Source organism: Trichoderma asperellum, chromosome 4, assembly GCF_020647865.1.
Source record: "Trichoderma asperellum chromosome 4, complete sequence".
NCBI classification, from domain to species: Eukaryota; Fungi; Ascomycota; class Sordariomycetes; order Hypocreales; family Hypocreaceae; genus Trichoderma; species Trichoderma asperellum.
Genome location: NC_089418.1, coordinates 3623767 through 3644850, shown reverse-complemented (window position 1 = coordinate 3644850; position 21084 = coordinate 3623767). Strand labels below are relative to the sequence as shown.

General features: G+C 51.5%; 5 protein-coding genes across 5 annotated transcripts; 3 read left to right on the top strand and 2 right to left on the bottom strand.

The window, feature by feature from the left end:
- Nucleotides 1–309: 309 nt before the first annotated feature.
- TrAFT101_007576 (uncharacterized protein) lies at nt 310–2960 on the top strand. Its single transcript, XM_024900493.2, has 2 exons — nt 310–1643; nt 1724–2960. Exons 1-2 carry the CDS (start codon nt 935–937, stop codon nt 2725–2727), a joined length of 1713 nt encoding a protein of 570 aa, XP_024759324.2. The 5' UTR covers nt 310–934; the 3' UTR covers nt 2728–2960.
- TrAFT101_007575 (uncharacterized protein) lies at nt 2851–11246 on the bottom strand. The gene is made up of 11 exons (XM_024900485.2): nt 7122–11246; nt 6460–7069; nt 6096–6396; nt 5878–6036; nt 5077–5813; nt 4553–5017; nt 3607–4465; nt 3463–3531; nt 3228–3395; nt 3055–3163; nt 2851–3001 (listed from the first exon to the last, which is right to left on the bottom strand). The coding sequence occupies exons 2-11, from the start codon at nt 6859–6861 to the stop codon at nt 2893–2895; spliced, it is 3378 nt and encodes a 1125-aa protein (XP_024759325.2). The 5' UTR covers nt 6862–7069; nt 7122–11246; the 3' UTR covers nt 2851–2892.
- On the top strand, nt 8380–15842 carry TrAFT101_007574 (uncharacterized protein). The gene is made up of 3 exons (XM_024900550.2): nt 8380–13599; nt 13665–14783; nt 14841–15842. Exons 1-3 carry the CDS (start codon nt 8620–8622, stop codon nt 14955–14957), a joined length of 6216 nt encoding a protein of 2071 aa, XP_024759327.2. The 5' UTR covers nt 8380–8619; the 3' UTR covers nt 14958–15842.
- A 232-nt stretch (nt 15843–16074) lies between these two features.
- Nucleotides 16075–19918, top strand: TrAFT101_007573 (uncharacterized protein). Its single transcript, XM_024906070.2, has 6 exons — nt 16075–16379; nt 16479–16504; nt 16690–17007; nt 17069–17140; nt 17240–17951; nt 18101–19918. The coding sequence occupies exons 1-6, from the start codon at nt 16282–16284 to the stop codon at nt 18525–18527; spliced, it is 1653 nt and encodes a 550-aa protein (XP_024759328.1). The 5' UTR covers nt 16075–16281; the 3' UTR covers nt 18528–19918.
- Nucleotides 19121–20287, bottom strand: TrAFT101_007572 (uncharacterized protein; the record flags this gene model as incomplete). Its single annotated transcript, XM_024908454.2, has 2 exons — nt 19121–19714; nt 20282–20287. 2 exons carry the CDS (start codon nt 20285–20287, stop codon nt 19121–19123), a joined length of 600 nt encoding a protein of 199 aa, XP_024759329.2.
- Between the last annotated feature and the right edge of the window lie 797 nt (nt 20288–21084).

Here is a 21084-nt window from a genome sequence, read left to right as displayed (position 1 = left end):
AGCTATCAGAACACACAAAATGGAATAGCATTATATGCTGAATATAGAATTAATGCATGTAATGTAGGTTTCTTATGCCATTATCTGTTTCATGGTTAAAAACAGCCATGATTTATAAAGATATTTATCGTTCTAGGCGTCTTCAACAGGACTATAACAAGACATCACGGCAAATCTAAACGCATAAAAACAATAAAAAAAACCAGCAGGATTATAAAACTAATATAATAATGAAATAAAAATTACAGTCCTAGCAGTATTAGATATCCAGTTACAAAAGTAGAAATAAAAAAAATAATGCGAGCGTATTATAGGGTATGCAGGTACAATTTGCAGTAAAGTAGCAATAAGAGATCAAAGTGAAGATTCGTTGCAGGGATCACCATGCTATACAGTGCTAAGCCAAATCCGCCCACAACCGATCACACCAAGCAATCACTTCTCACTGAGATCATCGCTAGCGTTGCCACCGCCCCTTGTAAAGCCCCCCCGTTGTTTAATTTACAGCCCGTCGCATCTCCTCCCGATAGGCTGGATATCCTCCGTAGGGCGACTTGTCAATTCTCTGTGTGATGGCCCTAATAAACGAAACGCCACGAGCATTTTGGAGCGTCAAGCGTCACCAGACCGCCTTTGTCTCTCCTTGTCTCACCCTAAACGCGGCGCATGGCTTAGGCAGACCTGTTGCTTGTACAGGCAGATACTATTCACAAGCGCGGGTCCGCCTAAAGTCTTACTCACATGTGGCATTGGACTGAGACTCGTGCTTCTTGTGCGTCATGATCCAAGTCCAGGCGAATGCATATCGGCTGACTGGGAGACAGTCCTCAACTTGGACTGCGGTTGACCACACAATCGAAAAGGGCAGGAAGGGAGAAAAGAAGAGGAAATCGAAACGGCAGGCATCGATAAATACGGCCACCCAGCTGCCGCCATGGATGTGCTCTCACAAGCATCGTTGCTCTCTTCGCGCCGAGCGCCCGATCTCAGCAACCTCGTCGAAATGCCCACACCCGGACTCGCCTACGCCGTACGGACGGCCTACGCCGACGCCTTCAGACTCGCCGTCGCCGACGGCCGCGCAAAGCCTCTGCTGATACCCTTCTGCTTGCTGGCCCCGTTTGTCGTGCCCGCGCTGTGGCTGGCCGTCCCGCATAAGCGTCGGACCTGGTTCTACCACACGAGGTGGCCGGCCATGGCCGTGATTATCTGGTCCAACGTCTATCACTTGGCATACACGTCGAGCGCCAATACGGCGTGTGCGTATGCAGCTGGCCTGGCGTCGACGTGGGGCACCATGCTGAGCATGAACCTGCTCATCTGGACGAGGCCGCAATTTGACGCTGCCAGGGTGGTGCGGAGGGTCAAGAAGAATGAGGCTGATGACGGCCGGATGAAAGTGGCCGGTGGTGGTGAGATGCACACCGAAACGAGGTCAACTGGCCATGGTGGAGGGCCTGAGACTGTGAATGGAAGCGGAAATGAGCTTCGAGCCCGGAAAAGGATATCAACCAACGGGGCTGGAAAAGACGAAACGCGGCAGGATGAGTTTGAGTATGTCTGGGAACCTTACCCTTCGGATGGAGACTTCTTGGAGCGGCTGGCATGGGCGACGGATTTGATACTTTGCTTCCGATTTTCTGGTGAGTAGCGACATGAAACATCTTGGGTATTTGACTCCCCCCAAGATGATATAGTCTGACTAACAGTTTGTTTCATTCAGGTTGGAACTGGTCTGTCCCAACCATTCCCCGGCCTCAAATTCCTCTCCAAATCTCCCACGGAGACCAAGTGGATGTAGATGCCATCCCCAAAGTCAGCAGAAGCGGGTATAAGCGCCCCTCAACCACCGGCGAATTTGTCCGCGGACGCCTCGCCAAGATCGTCTGCTTCTACTTCGTCCTGGACTTTTTATCCGTGTACATGAAGAAGGACCCTTACTTCATTCTCGGACCCGATCACTCAGGCCATGTCGCCCTCCCACCGCATCTACGTAACGTTCCCTCATGGCTCCTCCTCGCGTACAGAGAAGCGTTTTCCCTCCTCGGGGTATACGCCGCCATCGAGGCTGTCTTCGGCCTGTCCGACCTAGTCCAGTACTGGCTCGCCAGCCGCTTCTACCCTTCCCGCGGCGCGCTGTGGCAGTTTGCCTCGACTTTTGGCTCCTTTGAGCAGGTCCTCGCGCGTGGCCTCGCCGGCTGGTGGGGAGGGTGGTGGCACCAGACTTTTCGAATGCAGTTTGCCGCGCCGGCGACGTACCTCGTTCGAGAGGGCCACTTGAAAAGGGGCACGCAGCTGGCCGCCGTCGCAACCATGCTTGCTTCGTTCCTGCAATCGGGCTTGTTGCATGCTTCGGGGAGCTTCACCTCTACGCCTAGGACGAAGCCCTGGAGGGCGCCGGCCTTCTTTTTCCTGCAGATGGTGGGTATTCTGCTGCAGCAGTGGACAGCGCGGCTTGTCATGTTATACATGCCGCTGCGGCTGCCGCAGTTCGTGTCTCGGACAGTCAATCTTTTCTTTACTTTGACGTGGTTGTTTTATACGGCGCCGCTATTCATGGATGACTGTTCGTCGACGGGGCTCTGGCTTGTTGAGCCGGTTCCAGCATCTCCGCTTCTATTTTTAGGATTTGGTAACGAAGGGGATCATTGGTGGCGTTGGGATCGGGATCATTTGCCCAGGCTGTATCTTGGAGAAACGTGGTGGCAAAGCGGAATAGCATTATAAAAGTAGTGTGTATTATCGGCCCCAATCTCTCTTGGGATATGTTATATGGAAAGCATAGACGGTATATTTCATTCTTGTTAGGCCCAGCGCTTAAAGTTGCATTACGAGCAATGTATACCAGGAGTAAACACTTGATAGATCTTGTATTAATTATAAAATTGGCCTCTACCTCGCTGTAGCCAGTCGAGTTGTCTCTTCTCTCAGCCAGGTAATCACCTCGCTATATCCCGTCTGTCGCCGACGTAGCACGTCCAAAAAGGCTGAATACCCCGTGCTAGAAATACTTTTTAGCAATATTCCATGCCTTTGTCTCTCTTTGAAACTTACGCTATAACCTGTGCCTTGCGAATCTCGCACGCATACTTTTCGAACCGTCTCTTCCTCCATTTACTCGTGAGGATCAGGAAAGCAATGTCTGCGACTTTCTTAATCGTACCTATAACAGCATTTAGCACACCCAAGACAGACTTCTTACTCATTACATTGCTTTCCAAACTCACTGATAATTAGGCTCGCCGTAAGTTGGGTAGCCGTGGACAAGCACCGTATGTAAGCCCACATCTTCAGCGCAGTCTCGGAGAATGCGCCGTGTAAAGAGCTAATGACAGTCTCGACTGAATTATGCTCCGTATCGAAAAACATGAGGTGAGATTGGTATTTAAACGAGTCTGTATTGCAATGTTGTGTCAGTCAAGCCTGCAGAGACGGCGTGGGATAGAAACTGTGGGCACTAACTGAGCACTTTACGTTGAAAATTCTGCCCAGGGCATCGGCCAAAGTCAACAGTGATGGAAGCCGATATGTCTGTCGTAGAGGCATATGATCAGCAAAAGCTCAAACTATTTCATCATAAAGGAATTATCCTCGACAAGACTGTACCAATATCTTTGCCTGAGCCTCGATCTTTTGTAATTTCCAGCGTTTTGCAATCGATAAATGTACCGCAGTATGGAAATTTCGCTCCCTTGGAGAGTTTTCTCACGACCTCGCCGTCAACGTCCATGTCAAAATTCACGAGTGTCTTATCGTGGCCTACTTCAACGCCATAGTCAGGCACCCCCTGGTGCATCGTCTCGACAAACTGAACGGCCTTGGCCTTGTCTAGTGTGATGAGTAAAAAGTCGTCAACAAGCCTGAGTAAGAGACTGTCTGGACCATCTAGGAAATCCAGATGCTGAGCTTCGAGATCGGCATAAAAATAATTGCATAGGAATGTCGACAAAACGGAGCCCTGCGGGATGCCCTTCTTCTGTCGATAATACTTCTTTCCAATTTTGACGATATTGCGCCCAACATGTTCGGACAAAAGGGCTAGAAGGCCACGGGTGTCGTGAGTTTGAAAGGCAGCGCTATCGACAAACACTGTATTTTTCTTCTTGCTTCCCAAGCCGCTTTCAAGACGATCGAGAAACGAAGTCGGTTCTCCCTGAACTATGGCCGTGGAATGCCACCGGCGTACAGGTTTGGATGCGCTCTTCCCATCTGTGAGGCCCAATCGCTCTCCTGGTTTCACCTCTGCATGCTTCGTTATTACATATCGACTCTGGCTGGGAACCGACCTCATCAACTTCAGAACCGATGACTGAGGTATCGTATCAAAGGCAGCCTTGACGTCCAGTTTTGCAAAGTAGAATGTCTGATGGCTGTTTCGCATCAAAGAGTCTTTGAACGCCTTAAGACGCTCGTAAATGTCACCAACTGCAAAAAGGGCCGATCCCAGCTTAGATGGATTCATGAGCTGCTCCTGATTAGTTTGAAATACCAATGCCCATTTTATTTATTCACATATAAATAGATAGCAAAGGGCCGGGTTCATGGTACATACAGTTTCAAGCTTGAGCGCCGCGTGAATAGGCTTGAGAAGGGAGTTTATACTGGGTCCAAGCAGCCTGGCGCGTTTACTGTCCATCATTTGCCTGCGTCTGAGATTCATAATGGGACGTAACTTCGTACCTTTGGGTAACAGCCTCAATTGGCTGAACCCAAGACGCCTCGAATCTAGAATTCGCGTCGCCTCCTTCAATTTGATCTCCTCAAACATTCCTTCCTTGAGGCTCGACATCGAGGGTTCTGCGACTAGCCTCCAGACATCGTGGCGGAAATAAAAAACCTGGAAACGATGGGTATTGGACTCGGTGACATAAAAATTGCTGCGAATGAGGGGTATCAAAAGGGAATCAAACACATAATAAAGAAACTCATGAAATATTTCGTAACGTTTGTCCATGTCCGTCTGGCTAGTTTTCTGGCCTTGACAACCGGGGGGCTCAAGCCAAGCAAGCTCGGTGACCTAAGTCTCGTGATGAGTGTACTGCGACAGCTATCTTCTTTCATGGAGTTTATAAATACCTTGAATTCTTGCACAATCTCATGCAATGAGATCATTTCGAAGCGTCGTAGCTTGATAAAATGGTCTACTTTGCGAAGAAACACGACTTTGTTATGACAGTCCTTCTCACAGCCCCAGAATTTGTCTGGGATTATCTTTGAAAGGACAGCCTGACAAAATGCAGAAACACATGCTGTTGGGCATGCTAATTCCACAACAGATTTGTATTCAGGAAGTGGCGACGTATTTGCGTGATGCCTCTGAGCTTGTCGTTTGGTGAAAGATTCTGCTTGGGTTGCCTGGCCCTGGGTTGGGATAGAAGCTGTCGACATTTTCCCATCTCCAGCCCTGTTCTTATTTCCGCGAGATTCATCTAGGAACGTCGGGCAATGGTATCTAAGCAGTTCAAAATAAGAACATCGCGCATGAACAATTTGCAATCGTCGTACGAGGTCTCTTGTTGTGCCCCTTAATCGCTTGGGTAATTTAGGCAATGCCCTCTCAGCTGACCGTTTAGCGGCTCTCATACTTTTATTGATTTCATCCTCACGAAATGTATAATCATGAAACTTCTGAGCTGTTTGGTTCACATCGGTTGCAGAAGTGAAGACATTGTGTAGGTTAAATTGACGCGGAAACATATGCATCATAAGTTTAGTTGTGTGTACCTCGTTTTGCCGTCGAATATTTAGAGAATCTTGGCAATTCTCCCTGGTATCTGTAATCTCACGAATATAAGGGTAACGATTAAGGGCATCTGTTTATTTCTCAGTAACTGTATTCAAACAGATGGCAGGAGAGTATAGAGTGAATCGACGTACGGATGTGCTTGAAGCCTGCATGGACTAGGCCTTTGGCGGTAGTTGCCGGCTTTGCGTAGAATATCCTGCTGCGAACAAGAGTAATTTCCGTTGGTTTGCGTATCTGGGGCTTCGAATTGAGATTTGACATTCCAGCATCCAGCTCAGACAAGGGAATACCTGGCAGACAATGATCAGAATAAGAGCACACTCAAGATCTCACGAGCATTAGCACCAACCGGTCAGCTGAAAGTAGTTGTCTAAGCCTGAATCAACCTTGAGGAACACAGAGCACTCAGATAGCAGGTTGATCATTACTTTTTCGCCGGCCTGGCCAAGCAGAGCCAGAAGGTGCGGCCACGGCCTCTCTCTCAGTGCCTTGACATGGAAATTGGGATAGAGGCTGTATACTCCGGGGATGGTTGATCGAGCGGATTGATCATCTCTGGCACTTCTACGGAAGCCATCACAAAGCAGGTGTTTGGGCCATGATCCAGTCCTCTCTCTGGAAAAGAGCAGCCAGATGACAAAGTCCAGAATCTACAATTGGGCTATTTAGCCTCGCCTGGTCCACTGGTTGCAATTGGGGAGACAGAAACAGACCTCAGATTGATTAGCAATCGATGAAGCAATTCCGTTAGATATAGTCACATAAGATTCATCCCCCTTCTGAGAAAAGGATAGCCATTGTTGCCATGTGTTTTCCTCTGAGTCGGATCTTGGGATTGGCTGGCTGCTACCGACCAAAGCAGTGTCGAGCACATGGGCAAGCTGCACTTCTATTTCGCTGGCCTCCACGCTTGTCCCCAAGGCCGAAATCTTCTTTCGTCTGACCTTTGAGGTATCCGGGAGGCTTGCGAGCATATGCTGCCTCAGCGTGCGTACATGAGGGTAGTGCAGCAGCAACAAATCCTTTTTTACAGGCGTATAGTTTTTAGATGAAGCAGAGGTTTGAGTGTCTGACGCGCTGTCTGTGCCACGCTTCCTTTTCTTGCCACGAGACATCTCTGTGGGTGGATGATGGCTACTGCAAATTCGCGTCGTCTCGTTTCTTGTTCGCGTCACGTTAATGTATGTGGTCCATGTTAAATGCGAGCCGCTTCAGGTGTAGCGCCACTGATCGATCAACGGGCGGCTGTGGCTGATATGGGCGGCGCTGTGGCTAAGTCCAAGATACGATTGATTTTCAAGCTTCAATGAGCTCTAAATCTTGCTGCCCTTAGTCAGAGCTGAGCAATATTTCGGCATGGCACAGCGCCACTAACCCCTACATTAGTGCGCGGCTTTGGCAGCTGGCAGCTACAGGCACTGGGGCAGGCACAGCACGCTGATCGAGGTGCCGGTATACCGTGCGAGCCATTTCTTACGTGCTTTTCCGTGCTAAGGCGCTGCTGTCATAAGGATTTGCGCTGGCAAGGGTCAACAAGGCTCCGCTGCGTCCGCGTCCGAGGATCGCGATCGCGATCGGAGAGAGCAGAACGTGGAAACCCGGTCGCCTTTGGGTTACCGACATTGAGATCAATGCAAAATATCGGGTGCGATGCGCTACTTGGCGGGGGGATCTGGAGTCTCTTTCGACGTCTGCTGTCGACGGCGTCGGGGTCTGCCAGAGGGCAAACAGACTGCGCTGCAGCCGGTGGCTCGACTTGGCACAAGCAGCTATGCGCGAGTATCTATCCGGTCCAGCTGCTCATCATGATGGTGGTGGCAGTGGTAGCACACGACTGCCGACGCATGATTATTCAGGCTGGTTACATGGACTAAGGCGAAACCGCAGCTGTGATGGTGCCTGGATTCAACGTTGGCAGGGCTGGGCTCCCGATAAGGCTTCCGGAGCCGCAGCTGCTCGTATCAGGATGCAGGTGAAATTTGGCTGGAAATGAAAGGGTGTCAGGATATGGAGCTGCCAAACCTGATGGCTGCTGGCATCATTGGGGTCGCAATTCACATCAGGAGTGGTTTGATTATCTCGCCGAGATGGCAGCACCTGTGCAGTGCTGCCCTCGCACGGGGCACAATGAGCGGGATCGCCATTGGAGTGCCTCTTTTCTCACAAGAAGCCGACACTACTGCTACTACAAGTACTGTCGGCTGCCAGCTCCGTCATCAAACCGAAGCCCCTGATTCTCACGCAGATAAGGGATGGGGGCCAGCATCTGCAGGGAGACGCGCAGCCAAGCCATGCGCATGTGCAGCAGGATCAGTTCAATTTTAATTAATTACCGCCGGGCCGCGGGAGCCTTTGCCGCGCAGCAGGTGACACATTTTTTCTCTCTTCCATCGGCTCCCTTTTCTTTTCTTTTCTTTTCTTCTTTCCTTTTCCAGACTGTAGCAGATGAAATCGTGAAAGCGGAACTAGAGAGAGAACGAGGAAACGATCGACCTGCACAAGGTGAAACATAGCCTGACGCTGCGTGGACTAGCAGCACGACCTGAACCGCTAGAGGCCTTCAAGGAAGCTGGAGGAAGAAAAAGAAAAAAAACTTCCGGGCTCTAACAGCGGAGACTAAGCCGCCCCGTCGACCTCTAACAGCTCCATGGCCCCCGTACGTTAAACGTTAGTGCGCTGGTCCTAGGCTTTGCAGAGCGCTAGTCGACAGATACAGCTACTAAAAGAGCTAGCGACTCGGGGAGCAGCGCAGTGACATGCCCCCGGCGGGCTGAGGGGACCAAGCACAGGTGCTGGGGGGAGTTTTTTCGGGGCTCGCTGGGGTCTCAGAGCAGGGCTGCAAGCAGGCCTTTAGGTGCTAGCAGCAGCACCAAATGCGCAGACCTGGTTGGGCCAGGGCGTCGTATCCGGCCTGCAGGCTGCAGCACCTCGATTCCATCTCCCCGTCGCCTTCCAATCACCTGTCGCCATCCCCTCTCGCCCACGTCTCACAGGGACAAGCTGCCTCGAGGCCACCGGCCATTCGCTCGCCTCTGCCAGCAAGAAAAACAAACGAGGTTGCCGCTAAGCTCGCAGGAGAGAAACACGACGCACTTCGAGCTCCAGCAGAAACGTATATCGATGCCTGCAGGTGCTGCGCGGGCCTCTCTCCTCGACGTGCCCTGACCAGTCGTCTTCCATCCCTCAGTCCATCGATCGTCCATCGCAGCGTCGACCGCGCGGGTGATGCTCTGGCTCGGGCCCAGGCCATTGCCAACATGGACCCGGACCTAGACAGCGGCCTGCGCGAGGGCCTGGATGGTGTTGAAACCAATGCTCATCCCCATTACGACAGCCAGACGTCAATCCCTAACCCGCCTGGATTCCTCCCCGGCTCTGTGCACGATGCCAATGCCAATGCCCTCGCCGACCATGCAGCTGCCACTTTAGATCCCGACGACTTTTACAAGAGCTTCCAGCCAGCGCCCGGCCCTGACGGTGAACCGCAGTCTCTCCCTATGGCCTCGTCAGTCCCGCATCTGCCGCCCTCCAATGCTGATGGGGCTGCTGCAAGACACCTGCAGCCGCCTGCAAATCGCAGCGCTGGCCGTCAGGGTCTGCGCTCCGCCTCGAGCCCCCTCGACCGCAGGGCAGCCGCGACGACGAGATCCTCCTCAGCCGCCAGAGCCCCCAGTGTCAAAGATCTGAAGAAACGCTTCGATCAGAGCGGCGGAGCCAACTCCATCCCAAGAGCTCCTCCACGCCAGGAGGTTCCGGTAGCTCGGATCAGACAGGACTCCATCAAGCCCAGACCAAAGCCCAAGCCGCCAGGCCCTTCTTCGTCAGCAGGCCCTCGTCCTGGGATCCCCGCCCCGGGCTCGTCCAAGCAGCCCTCGTCGGCGGCCTCGACCGCGTCGTCGTCAAACCGCCCTCTGCAAAAGTCGAGAAACGTTGAACGCGACCAAATGCCGGGTAGTTCGCGGTCGTTTGCCAACCGCATAGGAAACCATCCGCCACCAGACACATCCGCTAACGGGAACCCAATTGCCTCCAGCTCCCTAACACGTCGCCCACACAATTCCCCACCATCAGCCTCCCAACCACCAGCGCCATTGCCAAAGTCTAATTCTCAGTTCCCAGGCCTGTTGTTCGGTGAAGTTGCCCCCGGTCAGCACGCTGCCGCGGCCGGCTTTGGCATCGACAACCTTCGCCCTCGAAGAACGTCCGATTCCAACGTGCATGGCCTCGTGGGGCGTCAACGCAGCCTCTCCGACTTTGAAGCCGAGCCTGCATCTCCATCCAGCTGGTACAGGGACCTCCACACGTCCCGAGGGAGTGCACCCAAAGCTCATCACACGCGATCTCGCAGCGATATATCCATACTACCATTTATTCACCAATCATCCACATCTCCCACGACCACGATAGCAGCACTCGCAGCCGCCACCGCAACGGCGACAGCAGTTGCAGCAGCAGAAGCTGCTGCTCCACCAGCCTCGCACACGCCAACAGGTGCCAGCTCCAAATTGCCCGTGTCTATCAGCAGGAGATTGGCCACTCCAAGCGACTCCAGTCCCGCTTCCTCACGATCGAATTCGCCCTCTACACTTAGGAGACCGCCAGCCAATGTTCGTAGCAGCAGCAGGCAAGCCAAGGCGAATCCTACTACGACTCGAGCGAAAACACCTACCCAAACACCTCGAAAGCAACCCCCTTCAGGGTTAGTTACGCCCGGTAGCAGTAATAACCGGCTCCAAGCGTACGTGTCCGTTGCACCGCCCAAGCTTTCACCGCCTCTAAGGAGCTCTCGGCCACGACAGCCAGTCTCCGTAGCGACAACAGCAAGCTCCCGAATGAAGGAAACGGCCAAGACGAAGCCCCCCGCACGGCCAACTGCCAGGGACAATGTTAAGGATCCATCTTCGTCAAAGACATATGACCCGGCGAAGCGTAAGATAATAGCGGTTGGGCCTATAGACTTTGAACAGCGTCGAGAACATATTCGATTAGCATACACAAAGACCATTCGTGAAAGCCAGGCTTTTGAAGCTCGTCAAAGAGCGGTAGAGAGGAGGCGGAAGCAGATGGAGGAGGCCAAGGCCAAGGCTGCAGCCACGTCTACAGTTACGGCTACGGATTCACCCACCCCTGTGACTGCTGGGGAGAAGGAAGAAGATGCAAACCAAGAAACCGCGGAAGGGGATGCAGCTCTAAAAGCAGAGACAGGGACACAGTCAACGGGGCAGGTTGATAGTCCTTCCCCCCAGTCAGGGCTAGCAAATGAGCTGCCTGGGGAGCTCCCAGCTGATCACGGCACTCATGTTGTGGAGAAGGGCGAGTCCCTTCCAGAAACCCCGACAGCTGCAGCCTCGCGCCCAGCGCTTGGCAAGGATCATGATTCGCCGACACTGGGCATCCCTGGAAGCTTCCCTGGGACTTCACCGTCCGCTAACGTAACAAAAGCCCAACGGCCACTGTCAACCATCTCAATTACTTCTGCTGTTACGGAATTTGATATAGAGCCCCAGGCAGAGCTTTCTGACCTGGCTATGTCCGATCAGCCGCTCAGCCCACAAATAATAGTGCCGACGCGAGAACGCTCTCACTACCGAAGCCCCTTTGATGATGACGACTTTCCTTCATCGCCGCCGCAACCGTCTCCTGCGGCTCATCCTCACAACCTCGCCCACCACCGAGACCAAAACCACCACCACGACCATCAACATTACGCCGATCAAGGAAATAACCCAGTGCCCTATAGCCAGATCGACGGCCAAGAGCAGTTTCGTCCTGAGGCTTATTACAACAATGAGCATCAAGAAGCCTCATTCGAGCCCCCTGTGCATCAAAATTACCAGCCCATTGTGAAGATACTACCACAGCCTTCAGCCAACGAACTTCCAGCTGCCAAAGAGGCTGTGCAGGCAGCATCTTATCCCAGGCTGGACATTCAAGATGAATCTGACTGCCACTCCGATTTAGAAAGCGCTCCAGCAATGGCTCGTCACATGCGCTCCGATGTCGATGATGCCGCCACTGATGCTTGTACCGAAGAGACAGATGATCGGGATGCGATGGAGGACGAGCGATCTCCATACCGCTATGGCGGTCACCTCTCGTCGAATAGGGCCTCGACGTGTGCATCATCTGATATAGAAACCTTTGATGAACTTCTCTATCCTTCCCACGACGACCATATCGACGCGGGCCCACCGAACAAGCTGTTGGCCCCCCCTTCAATATCTCGAGCCGATAGGTCAAGTCACCAAACAGCATGGACAAATGTCTCTGTCGACGGCACACATTCAGAGGCTTCAGAGTCACCGGATATGCGATCGGCCTCGTGGAAACTGTCTGAATCTTCTGGGAGGGATGATTCTTCTCTAAGAAGCTTCTCCTATAGTGGAGCAGGTGGTGTCCGCCCTTCGGTCGATTCGACACGGTCATCAATTCAACTCGGCCAGCAACTACCAGAACTAGACACCGGCGGAGGCTTTTCTATCCCCTATCTATCAACGGAGGCGACTTCTGACTTTTCGTACCTATCGTCTCCAAAGCACGAGCCACCACCTCTTCCACATTCTGGACGGAATTCGGCCCTCGAATCGCAAACGTCGAGTGTATTTTATGAGCAGTCTCAATATGGGAGTACTCTGGTTAACTCGGACCGCGGCAGCGGAGAGTACATCTCCCATCACTCAGAAACGCCCCTATCGATGATGGACATGACATCCATGGAGACCACGGATCAGTATTTTGATGGTAGGGGTGCCGTGGATAGCGACGCCAGATCTTTCATCCAGGAAGCCGAGGGCTTAAGCAGCGAAGAGCGACATCGTTTAATCCAGAGGCGAAATGTGATCAAAGAGCTCATCGATACTGAAGCCGTCTTCGTAAGAGACATGAATATTATTGAGGAGATTTACAAAGGCACCGCAGAAGCTTGCCCCAAGCTAGATGCGAAGATAGTCAAGCTCATCTTTCGAAATAGCGATGAGATTATTGAATTCCACACTTCATTCCTCGCCATACTCAAGGAAGTGGTTGCCAGCATATATGTGCCGAAGAGCGGCCGGTCGCTTGCCGTCAAGGGTGATTCCTTTTACTCGGAGCAGAGCCAGTCATCTATTGTTGATCTCAGCGACGCCAAAGACCGTGAGACTTCACTTGGCCCAGCTTTCCAAAGCAATATGGAAAGGATGAAGCTTGCCCACGAAGGCTTCTTGAGAAACAGCGACCAGGCAGCAAAGAAGCTCATCCAGATTCAACAGGACCCAACGGTGCAGATATGGCTGAACGAATGCAATGAAGTTGCCAAGGATCTTACAACTGCTTGGGACTTGGATTCCCTCCTGATCAAACCGATGCAGCGAATCACCAAGTACCCCAACCTGATCATGACTCTTCTCCAGCACACGCCCCAGGATCACCCTGACCGTGAGCCGCTTATAGTAGCCAAGGAGGCCCTTGAAGATGCCATTATCGAGATTAACAAGACGAAGAAGAATTTTGAGCTAGTGGGACAAATCGTCGGTAGAAAACGTAAGGAGTCCGACGTCAAAGCTGGCCTTGCTCGAGCCTTTGGTAAAAAGGTAGACAAACTGCAGGGCGGTGCCCGAGAACCGGAAGACCCTGAATATCTCAAGCTAGAGGAAAGATTTAGCGACGACTACTTGCGACTGCAGGTTGTCTTACGGGATGTCGAGTTCTACACTAGACAAGTTTCGTCATATGTGCATGAGTTTTTGCAATTTCTGTCGGCGATTGAGCTGGTGATGCGGCTCCAACCAGGCAGCTTCCCGGAGTTGGAGAGCAAATGGGTACAGTTTAATATATCAATTCGTGATATCGAAAAGATAACGCTCGAGCTGCATGTAAGGGCTCCTCTTTTATTCGCGGTTAACCTGCCTCATAGGACTAATTCCTAACCTGATTTTAGTTGACTCAAATACGAAAACATGTTATTGAACCCTTTGAACATGTCATTAAATCTTACGGGAACCCCTCGTTGGCCATGAAGAAGAGGCAAAAGCGACGAATTGTTTGGGAGCGTGCGGAGCAACTGAAGAAAGCAGGCAAAAGCATAGATCCCAAGCTTAAGGAGCTTGTGGAGCAGTACGAGGCTCTCAACGATACACTTATTAAGGAGCTTCCAAAGCTGTCAGCTTTGACCGAAAAGATGGGAAATATTTGTCTGAGCAACCTCATAAACATTCAGGCCGATTGGTATTTTGTCTGGAGGGAAAAGATGAGAGCTGTGCTAGCGGATGCACCCGAGCTGCCAGCACTTGAAGATATTGTAGCAGTTTTCCAGCGAGACTTTCCTTACGCAAACGAAATGATGTCCAGCATTGGCATCATCAACCCGGCCTACCGTGGAAGGATCTCACAATCGACGGCCAGTGGAGAAGACGCCCTTCCCAGAACTAGGGGACGGACGTCGGAAGCAGAGAATAGATCATTGAGCCAGTCCATGAATGTCGAGGCAGCACCTGTCCTACCGGCGCCCGACTTTGGTAAACGACATAGTGGCTCATTTACCCTTTCTCCTATTAGTTCGAATGCCACTGGCTTTGGCGCAACGGCTCCCAGCCCTCACCAGTACTACTATAGGGATTTCTATGCAGGCCTCTCCAACAATCAAGCAGGCATGGGATCTCCACAATCAGCCGACGCGCCAACAGGTTCCCGATCGCTTGGCAACACTCGGCCAAGCACGGGTAAGAGCTTCGATTCCTCGGCAATGACAATGGCGATGGCGACGTCAAGGCAGAGTTCAGAGTCGGCACCTCACATCCGGCGAGACTCTGGCAACACATTCTACTCCAGCTATCACCAGAATGAGAGCCGCAGGTTCTCGAACCTGTTTCACTCCGCTCTACCTCTCCCAGACGGCCCTGGGGAGAGTCAGCGGTCTTCTAGAGCGTCATCGCGGGAGCGTGCGCATGCTTCGGACGGATACAATGTCCTTTGGCTAGCTGCATCGCTATTCGAGTTCAATATTTCCACAACAAAGCACGAGGCTGGATATCCGTATCTGACATACCAAGCCGGCGAGGTACGATATGCATACTCACTTGTCGTAAGTGATGGCTTATACTAACTCTGCTCACAGATTTTTGACGTCATTGCCGAAAAGGGCGAGCTCTGGCTCGCAAAGAACCAAGATGACCCGTCGGACCAGGTGGGCTGGATTTGGTCCAAGCATTTTGCGAAATTAGCCGACTCATAGACAGCGCGTATATGAACTTTTGACCAGGGCGTTGGCGCGAGGCGGACAAGGCGAATGAATTACAAAAAACGAAGCGACGGATTTACTTTTACTTCTTATCATGGAAATTCGGGACCAGCATCAAGAAGATGCAACGTGTATACAACAAAACAACCAATGGCATTTGAGGAGGGTTAGGCAAGCAACCAGGCGTTTTCTTCTTTTTTCTTAAAAAAAATTATTGTTTCATGTTTTTTTTGTTAGGTTTTTTTGTTTTTTTTTTTTTGGAGGGGCTTCTCGCCTCTCTTCATCGCATCTCATCGCTTTAGCATTTGAAGAAGCACGGCAGTTGCATATTGGTTTTTCAGCCTATTACTACTTGTTTTCTTTTTTTTTTTTTTTTTTTTTTTTTTCCCGCTTGTTTCAAGCTCCTGAATCGATTCTTCACACTGAAACTACGGCCAAGAGATGCATGGCTAAAGGAGAGGTTTCGGATCATGGCTCCCTGAGAAAGATGCAACTTTTGTGTTGTTTTTCTTCTTCTGTTTGGCATTTGATATGTCTTGTCCAATTCTAAGGCGTTGGGGCAGCGATGGCCCGGTGTAAGACGTGAGAAAGCCAGTGGCTTGGTGGATAAGAGGATGATACATGTAGGCTACATGTCCTACCATATCAAGAGACACAAAGTAGACAGATCTGAGCCAAAAGATACCATTATGCGATTTTTCTTATTCTGTATGAGGATGGTTTGAGCAATGCGGAGCGCGCTTGATAGCAGTCGACTGTATAACATGTATTTTATTTATACTCTGTATTTATTCGCTGGCAAAATGAGATTTAAAATGAGATTTGAAGAAACAATGTTTTTTCTTTTTTTTTTTTTTTTTTTTTTTTCCTTTTTTTTTTCGCCAGCCTGATGAAGGGCTCATTTTACGAGGTATTACGGAGTAACCGCTGGCGATACGAGACTCTGCGCGACCCATGGCTGTTTCGAGTCTAGAACGGAGATTTGGGAGGCTTTGAGACTGAGGGTCTCACAGGGGGCTAATAATAGCGGTGGGAACGCGACATACGGGTAAGCAGAGATTGAGCGCCCCTTTCTTCTAGCAGCACATCTAAAACATGGGGAGATTTTGGGAAATGAGAACAACAACACACCAACAAGAGAGGCGATGGCGATGGATGTGTAGAGGGCGATGACTGAATAGACTTTCTTTTAGAGAATTAATCCCATTTCCTTGCGGCATAAGGCGATTCCTTTTATATATATATATCCCTTTTTCTTTTCTTTTCTTTTTGGCTGAGGAACGAAGTACGCGCGTGCGCCTAAAAAGCGCAGCCCACGATGGCGGCGGCATATGCCTTGACCGGACAGGCGTCGATTAAGGGGAATTCAGAGATGGTGCGGATGGTGCTGTTGACGTTTTGCACGATTGGAATTACGTGAGTTGCTTTTTTCACGCTTTTCTTTTATAAAAAAGAGAAGAAGAAGAAATGAAAATCGTTGATTTGGTTGAACTGATGTTGTGCGTTTATTTTTAGATTTACTTGGGGGATTGAGATGACGTGTAGGTGTTGGACAGTCTGAGATTGAGATGCTCATGGCTGGATGAAAATGAATTTTTCTCACTCCCATTCTTTCAATTGAAGAATTCTTCCTTTTTCCCATTCATTCATTCATCCATTCATTCACTCATAGTAGGTATCTATCTATATACACGTAGCTAACATGCGTCTTATCAACCCCCGCCAGACTGCACGCCATACCTCCTCAATCTCGGCCTCACCAAAAGCAACACGTCGCTCGTCTGGGTCGCCGGCCCGCTCTCCGGCCTCATCGTCCAGCCCATCGTAGGCGTCGTGGCCGATGAGAGCACGTCGAACTGGGGCCGGCGCCGGCCGCTGATGATGGCGGGCGCGGTCATTGTGTCGGCCTGTCTGCTGGTGCTGGGCTTCACGAGGGAGATTGTCGGCGCGATTGTGGGCGACGACGGGAGCGATGCGACGAGGCGGCTGACGGTGGTGCTGGCGGTGATGTCGATTTACGCGGTGGATTTTGCGATCAATGCGAGTGAGTGGATTGGCCGGATCATGGGGTCTCTTGTTCTTCACTGACGGTTGGATCAACATAGTCATGTCGTGTGCGAGGAGTCTCATTGTCGACACGCTGCCCATTGAGAAGCAGCAAGCCGGCGCCGCATGGGGTGAGTAGAAGCTGCGATTGACGCTTGATCCATTCATTCATCCACCCGGCGTATCATACTTGCTAACAAGAGGCTGCTCTTCTTCTTCGTCTTCTTCAGGCAGCCGCATGAATGCCGTCGGCCACATGATCGGCTACGGCGCAGGCTCCATCGATCTCGTCCGCCTCTTGGGCCCCAGTCTCGGCGACACCCAGTTCAAGCAGCTGACCGTCATCGCCGCCATGGCCATCCTGGGCACCACGTCGGTGACTTGCTGGGCCGTCACCGAGCGCGTCCTCCGGCCCTCGTCCGCCGGCGGCGCCTTGGCCACCAAGAAGCTGCCCGACGAAGGGCCCCTCAAGGTGCTGCACCAGATCCGCTCCACGCTGCTGACGCTGCCGCCCCGCGTCCAGGCCATCTGCTGGGCGCAGTTCTGGTCCTGGATCGGCTGGTTCCCCTTCCTCTTCTACAGCACCACCTGGGTGGGCGAGACCTACTTCCGCTACGACGTGCCCCCGGGCGCGAGGACGTCTGGCACCGACGTGCTGGGCGACATTGGCCGCATCGGCAGCGCCGCCTTGATGATCTACTCGACCGTCAGCTTCGTCGGCGCCTTCTTCCTGCCCATGATGGTGCGGTCCCCTGCCGACGAGACGTACACGCACCGCCCGCCGCGCGCCATGGCGGGCTTGCTCGAGGGGCTGGACAGGATGAAGCCGGATCTGTTGACGGCGTGGATTGGCGGGCACTTGATGTTCGCGGCGGCCATGTTTATGGCGCCCTTGGCCAAGAGTTTTGTGTCTGCCACGATTCTCATGTGCCTCTGCGGCATGTAAGTTTCCCATCTACTAACCCTCACAAGATGTGTAGAGCATACATATACACACACACACATATGTGCCCTCCCCTCGTCCAAACTCTTAAATTTCCTGTTCCCTCCTTAGGCATAAAAAAAGCATCATTGCTAACGATGACATGTAGTCCATGGGCCATCGCTATGTGGGCTCCCACAGCCTTCCTCGGCATCGAGGTCAACAAACTCAGCGGCGCCCAAGACCCATCATCAGCCGCCCTCCCCCTCACATCCAGCCGCCGCAACAGCAACAGCGGCTTGCCATCTTCTTCTTCTTCTTCTTCTTCGTCAGGAGAGCTGTCGGGCATCTACTTTGGCATCCTCAACATCTACACCACACTCCCGCAGTTCATCGGCACCTTCATCTCCACCATTGTCTTCGCCGTCATGGAGCCCGGCAAGAGCCCCGAGCTCCACGACGAGACCAAAGAGGCGGCTGCGGCGGAAGGGAAGGAGGTTGGCGGCGGGACGAACGCCATTGCGGTTTGTCTGTTTATAGGGGCGATGAGCATGTTGGTTGCGGCGCGGATGACGCATAAGCTGCGAAGACTGTGAAGAAGATTGCGATGGAGCGTTTCCCCCTTCTTGCCGGTGTGTTGTGCGTCTTCTCTTCTTTTCTTGTCTGATGAAACGGTTTTTATATCTACAAATGTATATATATATTTGTTTTATATGTTATTGTAAAGCGTGGGAGCGTTTGGGGCGTGACGGCATGGGGAGGTTGATGATGCGAATCTCTATTACCTAGTTGCTGTTGTTTGTTTACATGGCCTTTTCCTCCTTTTTTTTTTTTTTTGGTCTCTTCTTATTTCAGCTTGATGGTATTATGTATAGAGAGTATAGAGTATAGAAATCTTCCAGAGAGACGAGAAAGTAGCTACCTCACCTCGTGGATTGGATGCAAATTCATTCAAACATTTACCAACACCATGGAGATTAAAAAAAAAAAAGCAGTGATGCCCTACAATTAGTTACCTCTAATCATATACCTCCCAGGTGGACAAGGCACCAAAGGTAAACTATATCACGATATTTACCTTGTAATCCACTACCTCACGCCACATACCAAGGATATATACACACTCTTTGCTACATGAATAGAACAGACCTCGTTATCTCACAGTCCAGTTCATACATCTTCTCTCCCTCTACCTCTCACTCTCCGAAACCCTCTCCCACTCATCCTCCGTACTCGCACTCGACTGCGGTTCCAGCACCGCCCGCTGCTTCACCTCGCCCTTCTTCTCCAAAGGCTCAGCATCCGCCTTGACAGCAGCCGCGCCGCCGCTCTTCTTGCTGCTGCTACTCCTCGTCGTCCGTCTCGCCACCTTGCCCTCAACCTCGGTATCGCTCGAGCCCGACCCGTCCCCGCCGCCTTGTAATCTCTGCTGCTGCTTCTTCTTCTCCTCCTCCTTCCTCTGCCTCTCCGCCTCGGCCGCCTGCGCAACCTTCAGCTCGCGCGCGAACCAGTTAATCGACCACCACAGGCCCCCGCACAGCACCGACAGCACCACAAAGTGCACGCTGTACGTCGCGAACAGGAGCGACAGCAGGACGACCTGCAGGGCGGCGAAGGTGGCGTTTGTGGCCTTGAGGATGGTGGGCGTCGGGCCGGGCGTGAAGATGCCCTCCCAGAGCTCGACGAAGAAGGATGACATGGTTTGCGGTTGGTTTTTTTGATGGTCTCGAGGGGTAAAGAAAAGAAAAGGTGTAGCTTGTCGCGCGGCGTCAAGAGGTTTTTGCTTTTCGGTCTCAGAGATCTTTGTTTCTTCTTCTTCTTCTTCTTCTTCTTCTTCTTCTTCTTCTTCTTCTTGCGTATATATGACAGAGATATCCTTTTCCACCCTCTGTATACTGCGTCGCTATTGTGTCGCGAATGATTTGACTTCGTTCCTCTAGCTTATTTGTTCTCTTTGTCTTGCCGTCCGATTTGCCGATCCAAGTCGAACTGCGCGCGATGCGGGGAAAGCTTCGTCGGCTTATTATTCGTTCAAATAGGTAGCCGCAGGGAAAGCTTTTGTTGGTATAAGCAGTGAAAAAAAAAAGGTCGCGCAGAATGGAAGCTTCACGTCACGTCTCTGTCGCCCGTAAAGTTTCGGACCTTCGGTTGCAGGGCTTGCTGTTCGTTTCCGTAGTAGCTTAATTAACCCCTCGAACGACGAATGCAGCCAAAAAAAAAAAATAAAGATGCAAAAATAAAAAGGAGAGTTGAAATGCGGAGGAGGGGTCAGCTTTGTGTCTCACATTCGCATAAATATATCAGAGAAAAAAGACAAAGATGCCAGCTATAGCTTCGAGAAAATGCCAACCATCATCAGGCCACGTTCTTTTTTTCTTTTTCTTTTGCTTTACGTGTCAATTCATTTCCTCTTGGCTAAGCAGGTAAACAAAAACGAGCCTCTCGCTGGCGCCCATTCAGCTCCAGCTCCAGCTCCAGCTCCAATATGTCAGTCAAACATGAGGGGCAACTTTTTTGCGGGACCCCCGTGTTTAGCCTACGACAGAAATGCTCCGTCTACGTAACCAACGTAACCAGGCCCAGGTATGTAAGTTTTTCTTTTCCTTTTTTTTTCCCTTTTTTTTTCATTTGCCTTTGTTTTGTTATTAATAATCCCCCGCTTCTTCTTCATGGCAGTGGGACCTGCTCATATGCTTACATAACCCTGGTCCCGCGCTGGCTAAATGGCCAGAAGCAACGTATTAGTCTGCGATGTAATAGAGAGAGGCCAGATGACGTAGGCAGAGCAGCGTGGAAAGGAGGCTGAAGCGGAAAATGTCGAGTCATCAGGACACATGTCATGGCATGGAAGGGCGCGTACGCGTACAGCATGGACTAGACACTTGTACGTGCATGCAATTTCTGTTTACACAGCCGTGCACTTGGACGATCTTCCCGATGCACTCATTCGGCTGCATCAGCAGAAATGCCTAGGTAGGCGACTGGGCTAGGCGGTCATGCAGCCTATCTCCTACCTGCCTATCAAGCATCTAATTTAGTGCGGCCTATATCCGTTCTCATTATAGGCTCCTAGGTAGGTTGGCTAGCTGGATGTTACATAGGCAGCATATAGGCAGGATGCAATATAGCCCGCGAACAATAGGAATACCCTAT